Genomic DNA, 19,231 nt, shown 5'->3' on the forward strand with positions numbered 1-19,231 from the left:
CTAGCTGTCGCTACCGGATTGTCTTTCACAAAAGGGGCAACGCGTGAACAAGGGACTTGGTCGCCAACCTAACGCTGACCTATAACAGATTTCGCTTGGGCTTTCGCCCATAGAGCAGGCTACCGGCAAGAAATTTGACTTAGCAGTTTGCTACTTCAGGGGGGTCCAAACATCTGTTGACCGCCACTGCCCCCAAGTGATGGGAGTGAGTAGAGCAGCGAGAGCATCTCTATCTTCAAACCATATCACATCTTCTAAGTGACAACCAAATTAATATACTTTTCAGCTGATAGGTTTTGTTAAACTAACAGTGGCTTAGAGCATTGTGTGAGCAGAGTAACTGCTCCTCTAGAACATAATTAAACTGTACTGTCGAAAACCACTGATGCTGCCAAAGAGAGCAGCCTGCACTTAACAGCAATAACTACAGAACCAGAACGATCTGCACTGCTCCATTAGACATGCTGTTATTAGTAACAGTGCCTCTGCCCGGAGGAATGAGTGCAGTAAAGAGACCGAACAACTGTTCAGTTAATGAATAAACTTTTTATTTATTTTTTTAACATTTGTGAAATTACACATCAAAAATCAATACAAGGGAATGCATGCCTGTTTAATACTCATCATCCTCGCCATCACCATCAGCTGAGTCAACACCGACCTCTTCATAATCCTTCTCCAGAGCTGCCATGTCCTCTCTGGCCTCCGAGAACTCTCCCTCCTCCATACCGTCACCCACGTACCAGTGAACAAAGGCACGCTTGGCGTACATCAGATCAAACTTGTGGTCCAGTCGAGCCCAGGCCTCTGCAATAGCGGTGGTGTTGCTCAGCATGCACACAGCCCTCTGGACCTTGGCCAGGTCTCCACCAGGAACCACAGTGGGCGGCTGGTAGTTGATGCCAACCTTGAAACCGGTGGGGCACCAGTCCACGAACTGAATGGTACGCTTTGTTTTGATGGTGGCAATGGCAGCATTAACATCTTTGGGCACCACATCGCCACGGTACAAAAGGCAGCAGGCCATGTATTTACCGTGGCGAGGGTCACATTTCACCATCTGATTGGCCGGCTCAAAGCAGGCGTTTGTGATCTCAGACACAGTTAACTGCTCGTGGCACGCCTTCTCAGCAGACATGACAGGGGCATAGGTGGCCAGAGGGAAGTGGATACGGGGATATGGCACCAAGTTGGTCTGGAACTCTGTCAAATCAACATTCAGGGCGCCATCGAAACGAAGGGAAGCAGTGATGGAGGACACGATCTGACTGATCAGCCGGTTGAGGTTGGTGTAGGTGGGACGCTCTATATCAAGGTTCCTACGGCAGATATCGTAGATGGCCTCACACACTGACAGCCACGACTGAACTTGAACTTGGGCTGTGCCCTATCGAGTTACACTTCATTTACCGAAGTTGCAGCTTACAACAACCCATTGAAGGCTAAAATTTGGCTAACCGTCCGACATCTTAACATCGGTCTGTGCCGCTTCTCGACGTTGAAAACAGTTAATCGAGGCCTCCACATCATGAATTTGATTAAAACAACATGAGGGGTAAAGAAAATATATACGGTCATACTCACCATGGTTAATTAAGCTGTCAAGTGCAGCTATTTATGTATTTTTTATTTTAATTTTTTTTAACGGCAAATTTCACATTGACTCTCACAGGACGGACATTAAGAATCCGATGTAAGAGGCAACGGAAAATCGCAGCTGGGGAGGGCGCTTTATACTCTCTGACCCCCGCGGGAAGAGAAAAAAAATTGCGCCATCCGATTGAATGGCGGGGGTCACGTAGCCCTTTTCCCATTGGTTCTAAGCGAAACGGTCTTCCCGTTTGAAACGCGACGGGCAGTGTCTGTTGCGTTGGCGTCGAACTAAAGTTGAGAAGGTGGGAGCTTGATTTTACAGGATTAAACTTCCAAATTCTCTAATTTGAATAGTCTTTGTTGATGTCTCAGTTTTTCTCAAAAGATAGAAAAAAAAAATCAAAACTAATTATATTGAACTCCATTTTCCAAACACAAAGGAAGTTAACTTTAAGTCTGTTACAGGAATATATTTCCCTCATTGGAATTTCTTAGGCAGTGACCTGGACTGGACTGTAACTGCTGCATTACTCTGACCAAAATATTGAGTCAACACATCATTTTCTTTATGACTGTTTGTGTAGTAAAACATTTTGGGATGATGTTCGTTAGTGGCTGTTTTCTAGGACACTTGGTCAGACATTCCAAGGGGATAAAGTGTTTTTGGTGTCATCTTGAAAGGGACATGAAGTAGCCCTTGAAACTATTATCATGCTTGGTCATTTCTATTTGCATTAATCAAGATTCAGGAAAACTAAACCATCCTTCCTTTACTTTCATTAGGAAATGTGTCACGTCCCTAAACTTCACGGAGAAAAAAAATCCAATATAGCAGAATCTGACTATTGACTTTAGTCTATCTGAAAACCTGAAGTACGTACTATACCTCTGTCAACCATTTACTCTCTTTCCATCTTATTTATTCATTTATTTATTTGGTTTATTTTGCGATGCCGTAATGGTTGTAAATTTCCAGCTGAAATGTGCTTCGCCTGGAAAGCGAGTCCTGTTGTCATCTCAGTGTCAGACTTTGTGAATTATGATTTCCCGTTCATCCATGTGCATTTAGATCAATTTAACAGGTAGTCGAGCTGTTTTAATTCATTATAATCCAACTGTACAGTCGCCAAGTCTCTGCTTTTCAGTTATAAGTCCCTTCAACTGGCCCTGACGCCAACTTTTAACTCCTATTCATAGTAGAAAACATATGACGCCGAGTGATACAGGAAGAACCCACTAGAAGATTGATGTTTCTTACAGCCAATGGAAAAGCAATGTGTGCACGCTAAGCCCGCCTTTACGCAAAATTGGCCAGTCCTGGTCCGGGATTGGAACTTCCGCCATGAGACGAAGCATGTCCCATTGTACGAGCTTTTCTCAAAGAGTGCCGCGATTGTTGCGGTGCCGGCTGTTAAATGCGTGATTTCTTCAAAGTAGTTTCATCTGGTGTAGTCGATTGACGCCTTTCAGTTTAGAATCGTGTGAGATTATTGTCATATGTGAATCTTGCCGAAAAGTAGCGTGTTGTTACCGGGGCGAACAGCGGCGGTCTCACCAGAGGAATTTGTTCGTTAGCGGCAGCTGAGCCACCTTGCGGTCCTGCTAACATTGTAGGTAGCTAACGTTAGCAGGAGCTTTCTTTATAGTCCGACTCTGACGGAGATCTGCAGGAATATGTCTTTGACCAGAGGCTGTCGCCCTTCGAAGTAAGTCGCCATAGTCAGGATAAAACCCCAGGGGCTGTTAGCTTGCGAACCAAACCACTTAGCCGAGCTAGCTAGCTGTCGCTACCGGATTGTCTTTCACAAAAGGGGCAACGCGTGAACAAGGGACTTGGTCGCCAACCTAACGCTGACCTATAACAGATTTCGCTTGGGCTTTCGCCCATAGAGCATTATAACCGTACAGGATGAATGGATTCAGCACAGAGGAAGACAGCCATGATGGACCGCCTGCTCCGCCGTTTTATGGACAGAGCTGCTGCCTAATTGAGGACGGGGAGCGCTGCGGCCGGTCGGCTGGAAACGCCTCCTTCAGTAAGAGGATCCAGAAGAGCATATCGCAGAAAAAGCTGAAACTGGACATTGACAAGAGTGTAAGTGAAACTCTAAGACAATTTAAATTCTGTTGACATGCTTAAATCAGTGGCTGTGGGTGCCAGGTGATAGCTAGAAGTTATACAGGTCTTGGGACGTGCTTTCCAGACTAGTCAGCTGTCAGCTAATGCTAGTTAGCGGGTTAGTTAACGTGAATAAACAAAAGGACATATTCACAGCTTTCCCTTGCCGTTGGTGTTACTGTAGCGGTGAAGGGCAGTGTTGTGCTTAGTTAAATCTGTTCTCAGTCAGTTTAAATGTCAGGCTAGCGTTAGCTGTGCTAGCTACCTGGACGACGTGCAGGGCAGCAGGGTCTTGCCCACATCAAGTCGGAGCTTTTCTCTCATTGCAACAGTTTCCTCCAGCACGCCTCCGCTGCTCTTCATAAAATGGCTGTTGCCAGGGGAGCTGACCGAGTCGCTTAACTCCAGCCGGGTTACAACAACCGGACTCTTTTCAAAGTGCCACGAACTACCAGCGGTTTAATGTAGGTCGAAGTACCAGAAAGTGGTACTCACCTCCGAACTGAAACTGTGTTTATCGTGGTTATCCTTGCATGCTTTTTGCGTTAGTCTCACAGGTTTGCCGTCACATGCTGTACTTCATACACGAAAAAAACGTATTTAAATTGCACAGTGGTCTATTCACAGTGTGGTGACACTTTTTTTTTTTTTTTTTTTTTTTTAAAGCCAGAAAATTGGCACTCACAGGTAACAAATAGCTGGATCAACGACCGGACAAGTGCCCCATTGCCTCAGACCCTCAGAGCCCTAAAAAGTCCCCAGCTTCCCTGTGTGGCAGTTAGTTAGTTAGTTAGTGGTAGCCAATTTACTGTTTGTGCGGTATTTCAAGCATAACATTTGCTGGCTATGAAAATTGTGGATTGTAATGTTCATCTCAACAGGTCACATTCAGAACAACACAACATACAAACAGTGATAACAATAAAATGCCATGAGAAATTCCTTGCCCCTCGGGCCCCCCAACACACAGCAGTGTCATCAGTAGATGCAAGGATATCTAACCAAAGTGTTGTTGGTCCAGTCGCCCACTCTGCACTCTGCTTTACTTCATTGTGTCCGGTACCTTTTACCTGCTCTTAAGTTTCCTAGAAAGCACCACGTTGAGTAACTCAGGCAGTGCACCCTTAGGAATGAGCCGTGTATTTGTTAGTGTTTGTTCTACGGTTGTTCTGTCTGCGAGTTTTTCCAGGCATGTTGGGGAGTCATGCAACGAGTCACATGTTGTTGGCGTGGCCCAGTGGAATGAGTTCACAGGAAGACGGAATTTTGTTTTGTATTTTAGGCACTCAGCCGAGGCAGCGATTGCAACAAGACGGCAAGCTTCCGTTATTCAGTTATTGACCTTATAAACAACCTGTCGTTAAGGTTGGGCGTCATACGTCAATACGTTTTGAGTTACAAGCAAAATGTGTCTTTAGCATTTAATATTGAAAGTAGCCAAGTGCTATTGTACTGTGTGCATAGTCTTTGATCAGTAACCCCCTGTTTAAAGTCACAGTTTTGCCAATTTTATACTTGTTTACGCAGGCAAAGTTCTTGTACAGCTGCATGTGCTGCGACATTAAACACTGCATTTATGATGATGATTTGTGATAGCCAGCCCAGTCTGCCTTGTGTATTGCTGTGATCCTGTGGGACTGCTAAGCCTAACAGAGGTTTTGTACATGGTGGACTACTCGTTCAATGCTCATTAATATCTTCATAGGTGCGACACCTCTACATCTGCGATTTTCATAAGAACTTCATTCAGAGCGTGCGCAACAAGAGGAAGAGAAAGACCAGTGACGATGGAGGGGAATCCCCGGATCATGATGTGGAAGTGCCTGAGGTAGTGTGGACTGCTACTCACAATGTTCAGTGGAGATTATATATTTGGGTATAGAGCAAGAAGAACTTACAGTTGGTTTGCAGAGCAAAAGTAGAAAACAAAATGACACGAGGGAGAGGAAACCTTTAACCATAACCACCATTACTCTTTAGCCAAAAAAAAACAAAAAAATATTCATTCTGTATTTGGTTTTCTTCATGTGGTGTTGAGTGTTTATTGATGCAGTGACCCAATTTCTCCACGGAGCTCATTAAAATTTCATCCCTTTTTTAAAAAGATGAAATAGGGACAGAAGCAACTGGGAGTGTTAAGTAAATCATTGAAATGTGACTAAGATGGAGGCAGGATGAAAAGTCATCGTGAGTAACTGACTGCATGCCTGCTTGTGTCGTGTATTCAGGTCGACCTTTTCCAGCTGCAGGTGAACACGCTGAGACGCTACAAACGACACTACAAGCTGCAGACCAGACCTGGCCTCAACAAGGCCCAGCTGGCAGAGGTAAGAGCACACTGATAACTGAATGTGTCTGTCTGCTACCGAATGGGAGTCTTGTACTTTGTTTGGAGAAAGGACACAGTGTCCATTCTGTTCAGTATTGGCCAATGAAGCCGTTTAAATACTGTGTATAAGCCTGTTTCCACAGTGAAACCCATTTCAGGAACTCAGGAACCTTAACCTGCATTTTGTCCAGAGGTAATGGGGCCTAAATTTGGTTTCTCATGCATTGATCATGGTCCCTTAAAAATCCCCACTCTGGGCCTTAGTGCTCAGGAACTATCAGGGCTGGGCTCTCTGAATGTCACCGATTGGTCAAACATCAATCTCAGGCAGCTGCAACTTGTGTGCAGCTTCATTCATTCGTGTTTAATGCCATTTAAAAGCAACATTTTCTGACATTTAAAAAAAATAAATAAAATAAAAAAAACATGACTGAACAAGAGAGTGAGATTGACAAGCTATAGAACAAAGCAGAGGAAGAGAGAGAAATAAAACTTTATTTGCCATTTGATTCCATGGTAAATTTGAAATAACCATAAAACACTAAGCGCATTGCCTCTACTATGGATTGTTCAGCCTCCTTCCACCTCTGCATGTCTCCTTTTCATGTTGGAATGAAAGTAACAAAAGGATGCACTCATGTGAAAGTAATACAATTATTCTAAATAGCGCTGGAAAAATCGGTTTGGTTGATTGACAGAAAACGAATCAACAATTTTATCACTTGATTAATTGTTTATTTTTCCAAGCATAAAGTCGAAACATTTGCTGGTTGGAACTTTTCTTAAACAGTAATTGCTGCTTTTTTTCATTCTGAATAATTGTAAAATAATATTCATGGCTTTTGGACAAAAACCGGCCTTAGTCTTTGGCTCGGCTTTAACTTGAATCAATGAATGTGAATGACTATTATTTATTTTTGAACAACAATAATAAGTGGATTTGACGGAGGGTGTTTATGAACAGTACAAAATGAACAGCACATCTTAATTAATGTTTTTAGGAAATATATTACCATAGATATTGTCGTGGTTCAAACATTTTTGCCTCTCTAATCTTTTTTGTCTACTTTAAAACTTAACGTCAGTCCTTTTTAGAGTTACAGAAACCTAATTTTACATCTTTTAAGCAGCATCCTGGGAGGAAGTTATTTTTTTTTTTTTTTTGTAGCCTCGATGGCCACTGAGCTGCCTTCATTAGCCGTTCCCAGCATCTTTCTTCTCAACCCTCGCCTCCATATTACTCATTTACTGTGATATATGTAGTGTTGCGGGTCGTATTCCACAGTAATTGGTTGTGGAGAGGTTGTTAGACTAATTTGCCGAATCAACAGATGGACTTCATGCAGCTGGCTCAGCCCTCATCCTTACAAATACCTCCCCGTATGTAGCGCTCTCAGTCGGATGTGACCAGGCTGTGGAGTTAACAGTGGGAATGAATGAAACCGGGCCGTAAGTTGAATGTTTCCCCAGGCTTTTGGTCGGGTTCCGACCCTCCTACTAATGAGCCTCCCACATCATTAATAAAGCACCAGTCAACAGCCCCACAACCAGCTGCAGCTGTCCCCCTTTTCAGCCCCGTTCAGAACCAGTGGCCGCTGAGCACAGCGGTGAGAGGCAGCATAGACCAGGTTTGTTTTTTTTCTCCCTTGATGTTACTTTATGATACGTAATACATAGTAATGATACTAAATGATCATGATAGTTGTGTTTTCTTTAATAATCTGCCACCTGCTTTTTAAAAAGTGGTCAAAGTTAGAGAGAAAAAAAATCCACCATGAAAGACTTGGAGAGGTACTTCCCTCTGGCGTTTCCTACGACACAGCAGAGTGGAGTGCACTTGTGTTGTGTTCTGAGTCAGGAGAATTTGCTCCATGGATACTTTCACACTGAGTGAGTAGAAAAATAGGAATCCTGCCCGTGCACAGTCACCTCTGTCATTACATTTGCGTGTGTGTCACTGGCATGAGCTGACTGATGCAGCAGAAACACTTTATTTTGGAACCGGGTACCAAGAGAGAGCTTGATAAGATTGCTTGTTCCACAGGGCATATTTGTGCATCACCAAGTGGTGTGAAACAATGAGTTTATTAATCCAGCGGTTCTCGGCATGCACGACCGGGGCTTTTCTTCATTCCACGATCTTTGTGAACGAGTTACTTGTTTGTGGACTGTTGCTCAGACATGATGAACAATCTGAAGACACCCCGTTGTTTCCTGGTAGCTTGACCAGGACCCCGTCTTCCGAATAACAATCGATCTCCGAAGCTAAGAGTGTTTTCTATGAACACTCTTAAATTCGAAGTGTACAACGTTTCCGTTTTTTTTTGTGATTTGTGTATTACGATATGTAGCACAGCGTTTCGCCTGAGTGTGTTTCTGCATCCTCATCAGCGAAAAATAAGTTTGAAAACACTGCACTTGTAGGATTCATCATTATTGGGGAAACGGGGCTCTGAACACCAGACAAATCATGAAGAAAAATGAAATGCCATGGAGATAAACATGGAGTTTTTATCTCAACCTTCTCTTTCTCCTCCTCTGTAGACGGTGAGTCGTCACTTCAGGAATATCCCGGTCAACGAGAAGGAGACACTGACCTACTTTATTTACATGGTGAAGAGCAGCAAGAGCCGCTTGGACCAGAAAGGGGACGGTGGGAAACCGCTGGACTAAGCTTCCCGACAACAACGGCAACCCCAGCAGTAGCAGCAGCGGCGGCTATTCACAAGAGTTGGACACCACTAACAACAGCAACAGCAAAAAAAAAAAAAAAACAGCTCCTCCTACAACCCTGTCACCGTCCCACTCCTCTGTAAGACCAGAACGTGAAGTCTCATTGTCCTCAAATGACATTTAACAGAAATGGAGGAGAAGTCAGGGTGGGATGAGTTTGCTTTTGCTCATTTCGCCCTTTTCTCATAAATACAGTCCGTGCACATGTGGTCACAATGGTCGATCCTCCTCCAAAGGTTTTTCCTCGTTCCTCCACAAAAGCCAGGTCCCTAAAGACTGTGCAGGACCAGGACTCCCCCTGCCGGGTTTTACGTCGTCATGCTGTAATGTAACTTGTCAATTATGTACAAAAGAACCGCGTCCAATCTCAAGTAACCTGGTTGAATGCAATGTACAATATAGCTGCCTTAAGAGTAAAAAGCAAAATGCATTTTGGTAATTTGGGTTTTTGTTTTTTTGTTTTTTCTTTGCCGTGTTGACTGTTAACACGTTCACCATCCGTGAGGAATGCTTGTGCCAAACAGAAAAGCCTGTTTGAACTGAATGATGCTGAGTGGGTGATGGTGTTTTTAGTTTAGTTTTTTGTTTTGTTTTTGGTTTTTTTTGTGAGAGAATGAACTGTTGGAAACGGGTGCCTCCCTCACTGAAGTCACATACAGCTGCTGAGGGCTGGGGGTCACTTTCCCCCTTTTCAAAAACGGAGTGGCACAAAATTTGCTAATCTCTAAAACGAATGAAAAATCTTAAATCTGTCAGTCGCCCCCTTTTTTTTCCAACTGGACGTGAAGCATTTAAAGTGAGTGATTGATTGTGGTGAACGAAGTAGCGTTCGGCTATGACCCACTCTTTTCCTTCGTGCTAGCTGTCGTATGTACATATGAACACACACACACACACACACACACACACACACACATACTGATTGAGTTCTCTGTGCGCTGCAGGTGTTGGTAGCTACTTTCTTTTTTTTTATTTTCATTTTTATCATAATAGTTTTTCGTTTCTCCTTAGTTGAGCCTTAATTCAACGAGTTGTATAAAATTGTGTTTTGTTTTTTCTGTCTTTTTGTCCAACCTGAAATGAAACTTGTGTGTGTTTGACAGGGGAGTAAGAGTGAGGTTAGCCATTTTAATATATAAGAGATACTGATCATACCTGGATGGATTTCAAGAAGCTGGATTGACAAGTTGACCAGAGGAATATAAATCAGTTGTTTTCCATTCCCAATTCTGAATGATTAATCAAGTTAAAATGAGTATGTGTCTGTCTTCTACGTGCCCTTCTTCCATTTAAGCCAGCAGAAATCAGTTTTAGTGGAAGGTGGATAATGAAGTCGTAAAAGTTTTTATCACTTTCATGCACGATTGAAACAATCCTGCTGGTCCACGTACGTCCCCCGAACGCCATAAAGGTCCAACGTGAATCTAATTGGGCACCAAAAGTGCATCACGCCTTAACTGGACTTGTGGTGTTGGAATGAGTTCATGACTTGTCTCGACTCCGTAAATGATTTTCATTTGTGCGTAAACAGTCATGCAGAGCGACTCTGCATTTTGGCAGCGACTAACGATTATTTTCTTGATTTGTTATCTGCCGAATATCTAAGGAAGCAATAAATTTTTCAGTTCGTGAAGTGCTTGAAATGACCAGAGCCCAAAGTCATACGGCGTCAAGCGGCTTATTTCATCGGACCACCGGTTTTTAGTTTTTAGTGATATGAAGGAGAGAAACTAGACTTGAAGAGGAGAAGTGACGCGTAGCCCCTCGGCAGGCAGCCACCACTGACCCCTGTTAACATTTAATACGATGAATCCAACGTTGCTGAAACCCACAGGTTCATTTTAAATTCATAGTGCACTGCTGAAAACTTTTGGTCGTCCGCCTTCTCAAAAAACAACTCGTCTTGAACTTCATTTCTGTTTTTGATATTTTTTCTTTTGGTTTTCTTTTATAGTGGTAACTCCATGGAGTGTAGACACAGTTTGGGGGGTTTGTTGGGATTGTTTTTTTTTGTTTTTGTTTTTTTTTTTAATCTCATCTTCTGTCACATTATATTTAAGTTTGTCCACCACACTGAGTTTGTGTCCTTCTGACAAGGTTATTATTATTTTTTTAAGTGTCTGTTGTATTTTCAGTTTTGCTTGTAGGTCTGTTAGTGTCGTGTAGATAACACCCAACTTTATTAACATATAGGCCATGCCACATTAACCTAATTATTGTATTAGAAAAAACATATTTAAATATGGCTGCTCATTGCCCATAATGATAACAACAATAATAATAATAAATATAATAATAAATGTATTGTACAGGCAGAAGCAACAGTCTTGCCTTTGTTCATTCCCAGATTCATCAACTATTACACATGCTGTGGGTGTTTCTGCTGTTTTCACACACACACAGATGCTGTGGAAAGAATTTCTGCCACTTTTAAAATGTACGGATGATTTAAAAAAACAAAAACAAACCAAACAAACGTGATTTTGTGTCTTCAGGTCAAGACTGCGGTTTCCTCATTCTGTGTCGTTTCAGTAACAGACTCCGACCACTAGGCGTCGCCGTGGACTCTCCTGTGAAACGAGGTGCAGCCGGACAGAGGTGTGGATTTCGAAACAGCTGGGGACCGAAATCATCATAAATCCTGCAGCTGCAGTCAAAACATTTTGTAAGAAGAGAAGTCACTTTTTTTTTTCTTTTCTTTTTTGGTGACATTATTTTTGAAACCAAACTTTTTTTTCTTTTTCTTTTTTCAATGACTATACTTCTCTTAACTCTTGTCGAAGTTCATTGAAGCTTGTTACAGACAGAACAGTGTTTTGTTTGGATTTCAGAGGCCCCCATCAAAAGTCCTCACCCAGAATAAAGTGTTTACACTACCAGTCAGCAGAGGAGCATTAGAAATTGTATTTTTCTATCTATCTATATAGATAGATATATAAATAGGAACATTTAAAAATGTACAAATATGATGAAGGCTATTCCTTTTCTATTTTTTGGCCATTTGTGAATGTTTTGCACAGCAGGACACTGAAGACAACCGGGGACATTAAAAGAAAAAACGTTTCCTGACATCGATCTTAAAAATAAAATAAAATTTAAAAAAAATCCTCTTTAAGGGTAGAATTGTGTAAAGAAAGAAAAAAAAAATCTAAATCACCAGAGAAAAATAGGCGGAAAGTTTCGTGAAAATCAAAAACAATTCTGACAGTGGAAAACATTACGAGGAAAAAGCCAGAACATTCCGAGATTAAATCCATAAATAGGAAAAAAGTCCTTTTCTGCTTAGTGCTGACATGAATCGTCTTCCTCCGTCAGTTCTGTTCCTCTCCCCAACAAACGTGTACTAAGAAGAGAAAAGTGAAGCCGGGGGGGGGGGGGTCACCGTCACCACAGCTGGAGTGTCTTAAAATAATTCATTTATTTACGGAGCTATACATAACTTCACATCTAATGTACATTCCCATCGACGTGTGGCACAGCAGTAAAACCCACCGTCCCTCCAGGTTCGTAGTGTTTTACACGTCGGAGTGAAAGCTGTGCGTCAACTGAACACTCGGCGTCTCCGTCCGGACGGTGACATTCATTCTGAGGTAGATTCAGCCGTTTCTTAATTTTTTCTTTTTTTTTTTTAGTTTTTATTTTATTTCTCCTTTTACAAGAAACAGCAACAGCGGCCTGGAGAGCCCTGCAGCCGGGGCTGCATCTCGATAGATATTAACTTGAAATATTCTGACTGCGCCAAATGGATGATGAGACCGTGACCAATCAAGTCGAATCGAATCGAATCGAATCAAATCAAACCGTCTCCCCTCAAAACGCGTTTCCACCGGGCTCTGGGCTTCTGGCCGCGGTCGGTGTGTTTCCCCTCTCAATTATTTATTTATTTTTTCTTCAATTTTTCCACGACGTGACATCAGAGGAAAAGCTGCTCAACACACACATCCAGTTATTACGCTTTTAATGGTTTTTGCTTGTCTTTATCAGCTATTTATGAACTAACCGATTAGGTTCATTAATTAATGTTTTCAAAACAAAATATCAACCTTTTTGTATTTTTTTATTATTCAACGTGTTTTTGTTTTGATTTTTTTTTTTAATGCAGTTGAAAATTTTACAAACGATGGAAACTTTGAGGCGAGACTCGCTCACGAAACAAAAACATACGGGGAAAAGATATTTATGCAGAAATATTCGCCTTCGTGATCATTTAATTTCCTCCTGGCATTAAATAAAACAGCTGGCGGCGCGCGGGAAAACGAACAAACCAAAAAACGTATCCTACAACTGTTTGTGTGTCCACGCTGAGGAAACGCGGTTCCGATAACTGAGCGTTGAACCCGCTTTCTGATTGGACAGACAACCGGTTTTATACGCGCTAAAAAATAAAAAAAACCAAAGAGATCATTTCATTTTTGTACCTTCTGCAGTTTCCTCCGACCACAAGCTACTGTGCATTTCCTCTCGTTCATCATTGGTCATAATTTATTGATTTTTCAGTTTGTGGAAAACGCCAAAGCACATGTTTTGTTTTTTTTCCCTTTTTTTTCCCCCCCTTTTTTTTTTTTGACACCATGGCAACATCTGGTCTACAGCACATCTGGAGTGGTGGAAACATCAAAACGCAGAAATACCACAAATATCAAACACCTACACCTTCGGCACCGGGTGTCGACCTAGAAACCAGACCAGCAGAAGATCGAGCAGCTCGACAGAGAAGATTCCGGCCTCCGGCGTTTGCGTCCGCCGGTCGCCCCGTTTGCGCGTCCTCCTTTAATTCTCTCCTTTCTGCGCGTCACTGCGCGCGCACGGCGGTGCGTTTAGGCTCAGTCAGTCAGTGGTTTTAATCTGATTTGGATCCAGTCTCTGAAGAGGTTTGGGGGACGAGGAGGGAGGAAGGAGGGAGGAAGGAGGGAGGGAGGGTCACTGGTTGAGCTCCAGAGCCCAGACCTGCTGCGGCCACCCGGTCCGGCCCTTCACTTTCTTCTCGGCTCCTAAGGATTCCTGCTGGCCGTCAGTCTGTGGGGGGGTGGGGGGTGGGGGAGACACCGCATTATCATCAGCAGGGGGGTTTACTCAGTTCAGTTCAGTTCAGTGAGAATTACTGGACCTTTCCTGTGATATCACTGCAGGACGTACTAATAACACCACGCGTTCACTCGTCTCCGAGACTCCGACTACGCTGGAGTCTTGGGAAAGTCGTGGCACACACTGTTTTTCCGTGTCGCCGTGACCCAGACCAAAGGCTCAACCCAGCCCAAACGACTGACCGCATATCTAACGTAACATGGCCCTTGTCACATATGATGGAATATGTCATATTAAATCACAATTCACACGTTCAAACTGAAATGGCTGCACGTGGCGCTAAATGTATTTTTACTGGACTAAAACCGAATTTTATTGGATTTTTTTTTTCTAATAAACATAGAAAATTTTACTTTTTGTAGCTGGTGAAATTAGCATGTAAATGACCGCGTGTTTTAAGTTAAAAACACACGTGTCGACCTCCCCGTTGTGAAGTTATTTTCTGAAGTGGGGAAGAAATTAATACAAGCAAAAAAAAAAACAAAAAAAAACCCCGGTATATTTAGAAAGGCCCCACTGGTGCTGGATGGTTGTCGTGTTGCTCAGCTGCTGGACAGACTCATACTATGCATGAGCTGTTTCACTGCTACAATACAGTTCAAAAAAAAATTAATTAAAAAAAAATGAGTGTTCTCGGTGTGTATGAAGATTTAAGGGTCTAAAAAGCGACTCCTAAAAACCCCGGTTTTTGTAACGGGGTTTGGTGTCGATTTGAGGATACTCCAGCAAAGCTATGAGCCTGCGATGTCACACACATACATAATAACAGTGGATCATAAATGACAACAAAACACCATTTATGTACGTCTCCTACAAACTGATATATCACAGTCCTGATTTAGGTCTGCTGGCTAAAAAAATATAATTCACTCTCTTCCTTTTTTTTTTTAAAGGAAATCGATATTTTTCAAATTGGTTCTATTAAGATAAAACAAAACAAACAAAAATACAGGTGATGATAAAAATGAGGAAATCCTGTTTTAAATTTAGGCTGAATAAAAACAGTGTTGGCCTGTAATAAATGAGACCAAACTATTTAAACACACGAGCCCTTTTCCTCCACTAAGTCATAAATGTAAAGTAATTAGCGACTCGCTCATAGAAACAAATTCGGGGCTGCCGTTATTTGAACCACACGAAGCCTCCGGAGGCTCATTCGAACTTACCAGCTCTCGTTTTCTTTTCAGATCTCGGTTTTCAAATTTCTTAATTTCGGCCTTAAAACCCTCCGTCTCCCCGGAGTCTTTGGCCAGGACGTCCATCAGGTAGGCGATGTAACTGGTCGCCAGGCGTAAAGTTTTAATCTTAGACAGTTTTGTGTCCGCCGGGACGTTGGGGATGCACTCCCTCAGCTCGGCGAAAGCTGTGTTGATACTCTCGGTCCGCCGGCGCTCCTTCTTCGGCCCCGACGCTCTCCTCTTCCCCATCCCCGCCTGGAGTCCCTCCATCCGCGCGTCGTGCGTCGCTCCGGACGCGCCGAGCTCCGCGGCCGGGTAGGGCGCCTGGATCTGGAAGTCCGGCGGCACCTCGCCGTGGTTCACCACCCAGCTCTGGAAGTACGGCGCGTCCTGGTGACACCGCTGGACGAACGGGAAGGGTTCGTGCATCAGGTGGTGGTGATGCTGGTAGCCCCCGATGAGGTTCATGCTGACCGGGATAGCAAGTAGTGTCGCCGCCGTGTTGTCCGTCGCCCTCGCTCGCTCTCAGCCGCTGCCCCAAAACGCTCGCTGCTCGGGGATCCGCAGCCAACGGGACTCATTCAAGACCGGGATACGTATTCCCTTGGATTCACTGAGGAGTCGAGCCCACGCAGTTTTTACGTCGTGGTCATTGTGAGAGCGGCTTCAGCCGAGGTGAAATGGGCCGTAAAAAGCGAATCATTCCAAGGAGCGAATCTCGGCGGCGGGCTGGGCTCCACTCGCGTCTCGTGCGTGCGATCGTTTCCCCCGAAGAGGCTGCTCCGATGTGCCCGAGAAATTTGACCCCGGCGAAGGTGTGAGGCCCCCAGGTTTATATGATTTGGATGTCAGCGTGGAAAGGAGGCAGCCAATAGAGGGAAGCGCCCGCGATGGGAGGAGATTCTGGAGAGGTTTGTAATAACGTGCGCCATGGTGCCATAATCTCAAACCACTACACAAGGAGCAAATATCTGCTGGTTGGACTGGGCTGCTGGCTACGCAGACGTGCACATATGAGGGGGGGGGGGGGGGGTTAATTGTCTCAGGTTTTGGAAGACTTCTGGTTCTTTTGTCGGTTCGCATGTCTTTTCCTTAGTTTTGCAGTTTGGGTTTTTACGCAGCGCGTGTCAGGAGATACCTGTTTGATCAGGTGCTGCTGTAGCTCAGTGGCTGAAACGATCATTTCATTTTACTTTATCGACTCGAGCTCCACGGTTTGGGAAATTGGACTGTTTGAAAGTCAGCGAGGGGATTCAAATACTGAAATGTGGGAATAGGATGAAATTCAAAGAGAAAAACCTTTCGGGGGAAAAATCGACCACATATAAAAACACACACGTTGAACTTTGTGTTTATTTTTATTTTCATTTTTTGTCCTATTACACGCTCTCATATTATGTTTCGCTAGAGTTTAAAAAAGCAAACTTTTAGACAGAGTTGCTTTCTCATTTGTTTTGACACCGGTTCATTTTTCAAGAATGAACGAATGATGGAAAGCAGAACTATGTATATTTTTTTATTTTATTTTTTTTGATACTTAAAAAAATCCCCCAGTTTGTCTCGACCCGCTCCGACGCGTTGCTGCGCGCAGTCCGTTTACTCTGGAAACGCGAGATTTATTTTCCTCCTCTCCACCGTCCCCGTCGGCCCTCTCGTCCGGCCGCCCGCTTAAGACCGGTCCCATATTTTCTCGAACGCGTAATGGCCCGATCTGCGCACGAAGCGGCTGCGCGCAGACAGCGTTATCGGGCCGAGCCGGCCCGGGGAGCTTGCCATCCGCCTCTCCTCCTCCAGCAATAACACGGGGCATATTTCAGAGCGCCCCGGGAAGAGTGAATGAAAGGTTTGATGAATGGGTCGGTTCTTCTGGGACAGACGCAGTCGGCGGCCTGTTGCCATCATACCTCAGCGGTATAAGGAAAAGGCCTGCAGCGGCTTTATCTCCGCGTTAATTCCCCACAGCTCCTCACACACTAAACACATCATCTTATCTCCATCGCCCGAAAAACATTATCCCATTACATTACATGACCTTGACGCTATTTAGAAACCATTTACGAGCGCGCCTTATCTAAATACAGCCATAAATCAGGAGGTGTCACCTTCCAGCGGGGTTACGTGGACTGGTGTTCCATAAAAGCCCTGCCGGGCCCGCTCACCGTTCACGCGTCGCGATGCGTCGCCATCAGTCACAACTTTATGTCCTCAACTCACGCGGAGGCTCAGGGGTCTGCGCCGGCGTTTTGCCAGCGGCGTCCCTGCACAATTAGCCGGTAAATGCGCGTATGTGCTCCACGTCTTCAGCCCCTTTTTTTGTGCCTCAACATTCCTTCAGTATTTTTGTAATAGTTCATTTAATTATCATTTGTAGGTTCATGACTTTGGTCAAAGACCCCGAAGGTTGTTTTTTAATTCTTCATTATTCCCATCATTTTCCTCCATTAACATCAACTTACATTCACCACTTCTCTCACATGTGCATCCCATGTTTTTTGGTTTGGTTTTGTTTTTTTAATAAATCTCCTATGGTTTTATAAGACCAGGCAGCCTATGATATGATTATGGCGTAAATATAAAGTACATGTCTGTAAATTACATGCACTCACTTATAGTAGTAATTTAAGGATTTTTTTTTCCAACTTTAAACTTCATTTCCACCATCAGAGAAAAAAAAGGGCAAATGGTTCTGACTCTACCACTTAATTATTCATGTATTTATTTACTCACTTACTTTTTTAAAATCTATTTATTTTACCAGGCTTTATGAGTTGCTTTGATGCATCGAGAGTCGGAGTTAAATGTTGAAAAAGCAGGACTGGCTCGTAAAATGCATCGTTGTAGTTTGGATTAGCCAATAAGGGTTTCACCACCTGGAGCAGCTACAACACTAAAATGCTGCTTTCACTTTAATGCATCATTAATTTCACAATCTGAAGCCAGTCTCTCTCCCTACCGAGCACCTTTTTGCTTTTGATGCTCGCACAGACCGCAGGACTTCTTTCCTTTTTATTTTTTTCCTTCGGTAAGACCTCGGAAGCGGGACTGGAGATCTTCGCAGTGTTTTTACAAAAGCCTTTCAACAGTAGTTTTTGTTTGTGTAGCGCTTTGCTGGGAGAACAGACAGAGAATGACAGACAATAGGGAGGAAAAGATCCGTGTGGATGCCCCAAATTACTTTCAAAGGGTTAGAAGATACAGGGCACAGACGGACCCCTCGAGGTAGAAATGCACTGGGACTGTGCTATTTTAACGAACTTGCATGAAAGTGAGTTGTTTCTAAAAGACAAGAATTGCACCTCTTTAAAGAAAAGGATTTGAATACTGACTATTATGAGACATTAATATTTCAGTGTTTTCTACAAAGGGATTTACAGTCTGTGTGTGGAGATTTAATACCTTTATTTCCATCGATCTCATCCTACTTCATGGTATTTGTGTGTATCCTTTTGTGCCACTATATTATTGCTGTGTTACCCCACCATGGTGTGAGTTCTACAGCCGGACCTGGTGCCTAAAACCCACGTATCCCCTCGGCTGAGTGTGGCTGTATTTTGGGATGACAGCAGGCCCGCTTCAGATGTGCAAAAGTGAAATATAACACACACAAAAACTAAGAGTGCGATTGTAACTTTTCAACTTCGGCCTTGGGCCTGTGTTTTATTTTGTAAGGGAGGAAATTCGGCATCTGTTGAAACACCAACTGCACAAACCTGAGAGAACCCACACTGCTCCTGCACGATCGAGCTTCTTCTGGAGAGTACATTTCCTACGGGACGGTGCTCGACTGACACGCTCATCACACGAGACAGTGCAAATAGACCCACGTGTTTTATCCAACATGTGAATGTCTGCGTGGAGCAGTAATTTTACCTCCGACATATTTTGATTTTTTTTTAATGCAAGCTGGTGCCGCTCCTCCTCCCCGTCCTGTTTGCCACTCACATGTTACCTCTGCTGCCAGCATGAAAAACACCATGCGGCCTCCAGAAAGAAAACCTGACACTGTTGATTAAGACGTCCACTACACAGAGATGAAATACAATACTGGTCATACTCCCACCCCCTCTTCTCCCTTTCTCTCCATCTCACTCACTTTCTCCTCCACGTCTTAGTATTCTCCTTCTCTCTCCATTCTTTCTTTCAGTTCATCACTTTCCTCAAACCTTTAACCAAAACCTTCCCTCTTTTTGATCT

At 43.6% G+C, this 19,231-nt stretch overlaps 3 protein-coding genes across 3 annotated transcripts; 1 reads left to right on the top strand and 2 right to left on the bottom strand.

Moving 5' to 3' along the window:
* Window positions 1-559: 559 nt before the first annotated feature.
* On the bottom strand, window positions 560-3,311 carry LOC120802835 (tubulin alpha chain-like). Its single transcript, XM_040151005.1, has 2 exons — window positions 3,246-3,311; window positions 560-1,387 (listed from the first exon to the last, which is right to left on the bottom strand). Exons 1-2 carry the CDS (start codon window positions 3,309-3,311, stop codon window positions 614-616), a joined length of 840 nt encoding a protein of 279 aa, XP_040006939.1. The 3' UTR covers window positions 560-613.
* Window positions 2,918-9,213, top strand: sap30l (sap30-like). The gene is made up of 4 exons (XM_040151459.1): window positions 2,918-3,688; window positions 5,418-5,540; window positions 5,941-6,039; window positions 8,586-9,213. Exons 1-4 carry the CDS (start codon window positions 3,503-3,505, stop codon window positions 8,712-8,714), a joined length of 537 nt encoding a protein of 178 aa, XP_040007393.1. The 5' UTR covers window positions 2,918-3,502; the 3' UTR covers window positions 8,715-9,213.
* Window positions 9,214-11,518: 2,305 nt separating this feature from the next.
* Window positions 11,519-15,859, bottom strand: LOC120803116 (heart- and neural crest derivatives-expressed protein 1-like). The gene is made up of 2 exons (XM_040151457.1): window positions 15,026-15,859; window positions 11,519-13,790 (listed from the first exon to the last, which is right to left on the bottom strand). The coding sequence occupies exons 1-2, from the start codon at window positions 15,503-15,505 to the stop codon at window positions 13,695-13,697; spliced, it is 576 nt and encodes a 191-aa protein (XP_040007391.1). The 5' UTR covers window positions 15,506-15,859; the 3' UTR covers window positions 11,519-13,694.
* Window positions 15,860-19,231: the final 3,372 nt, after the last annotated feature.

This window comes from Xiphias gladius, chromosome 17 (genome assembly GCF_016859285.1).
Source record: "Xiphias gladius isolate SHS-SW01 ecotype Sanya breed wild chromosome 17, ASM1685928v1, whole genome shotgun sequence".
Lineage (NCBI taxonomy): Eukaryota > Metazoa > Chordata > Actinopteri > Istiophoriformes > Xiphiidae > Xiphias > Xiphias gladius.

Coding starts and splice junctions, on each gene's coding strand:
- LOC120802835 (XM_040151005.1), bottom strand. CDS start 3,311: ATGGCGACTTACTTCGAAGGGCGACAGCCTCTGGTCAAAGACATATTC. Junction 1,388..3,245: donor TCCTGCAGATCTCCGTCAGA/GTCGGACTATAA, acceptor GTAACTCGATAG/GGCACAGCCCAAGTTCAAGT.
- sap30l (XM_040151459.1), top strand. CDS start 3,503: ATGAATGGATTCAGCACAGAGGAAGACAGCCATGATGGACCGCCTGCT. Junction 5,541..5,940: donor ATGATGTGGAAGTGCCTGAG/GTAGTGTGGACT, acceptor TCGTGTATTCAG/GTCGACCTTTTCCAGCTGCA. Junction 6,040..8,585: donor ACAAGGCCCAGCTGGCAGAG/GTAAGAGCACAC, acceptor CCTCCTCTGTAG/ACGGTGAGTCGTCACTTCAG.
- LOC120803116 (XM_040151457.1), bottom strand. CDS start 15,505: ATGAACCTCATCGGGGGCTACCAGCATCACCACCACCTGATGCACGAA. Junction 13,791..15,025: donor TGAAAAGAAAACGAGAGCTG/GTAAGTTCGAAT, acceptor ACCCCCCCACAG/ACTGACGGCCAGCAGGAATC.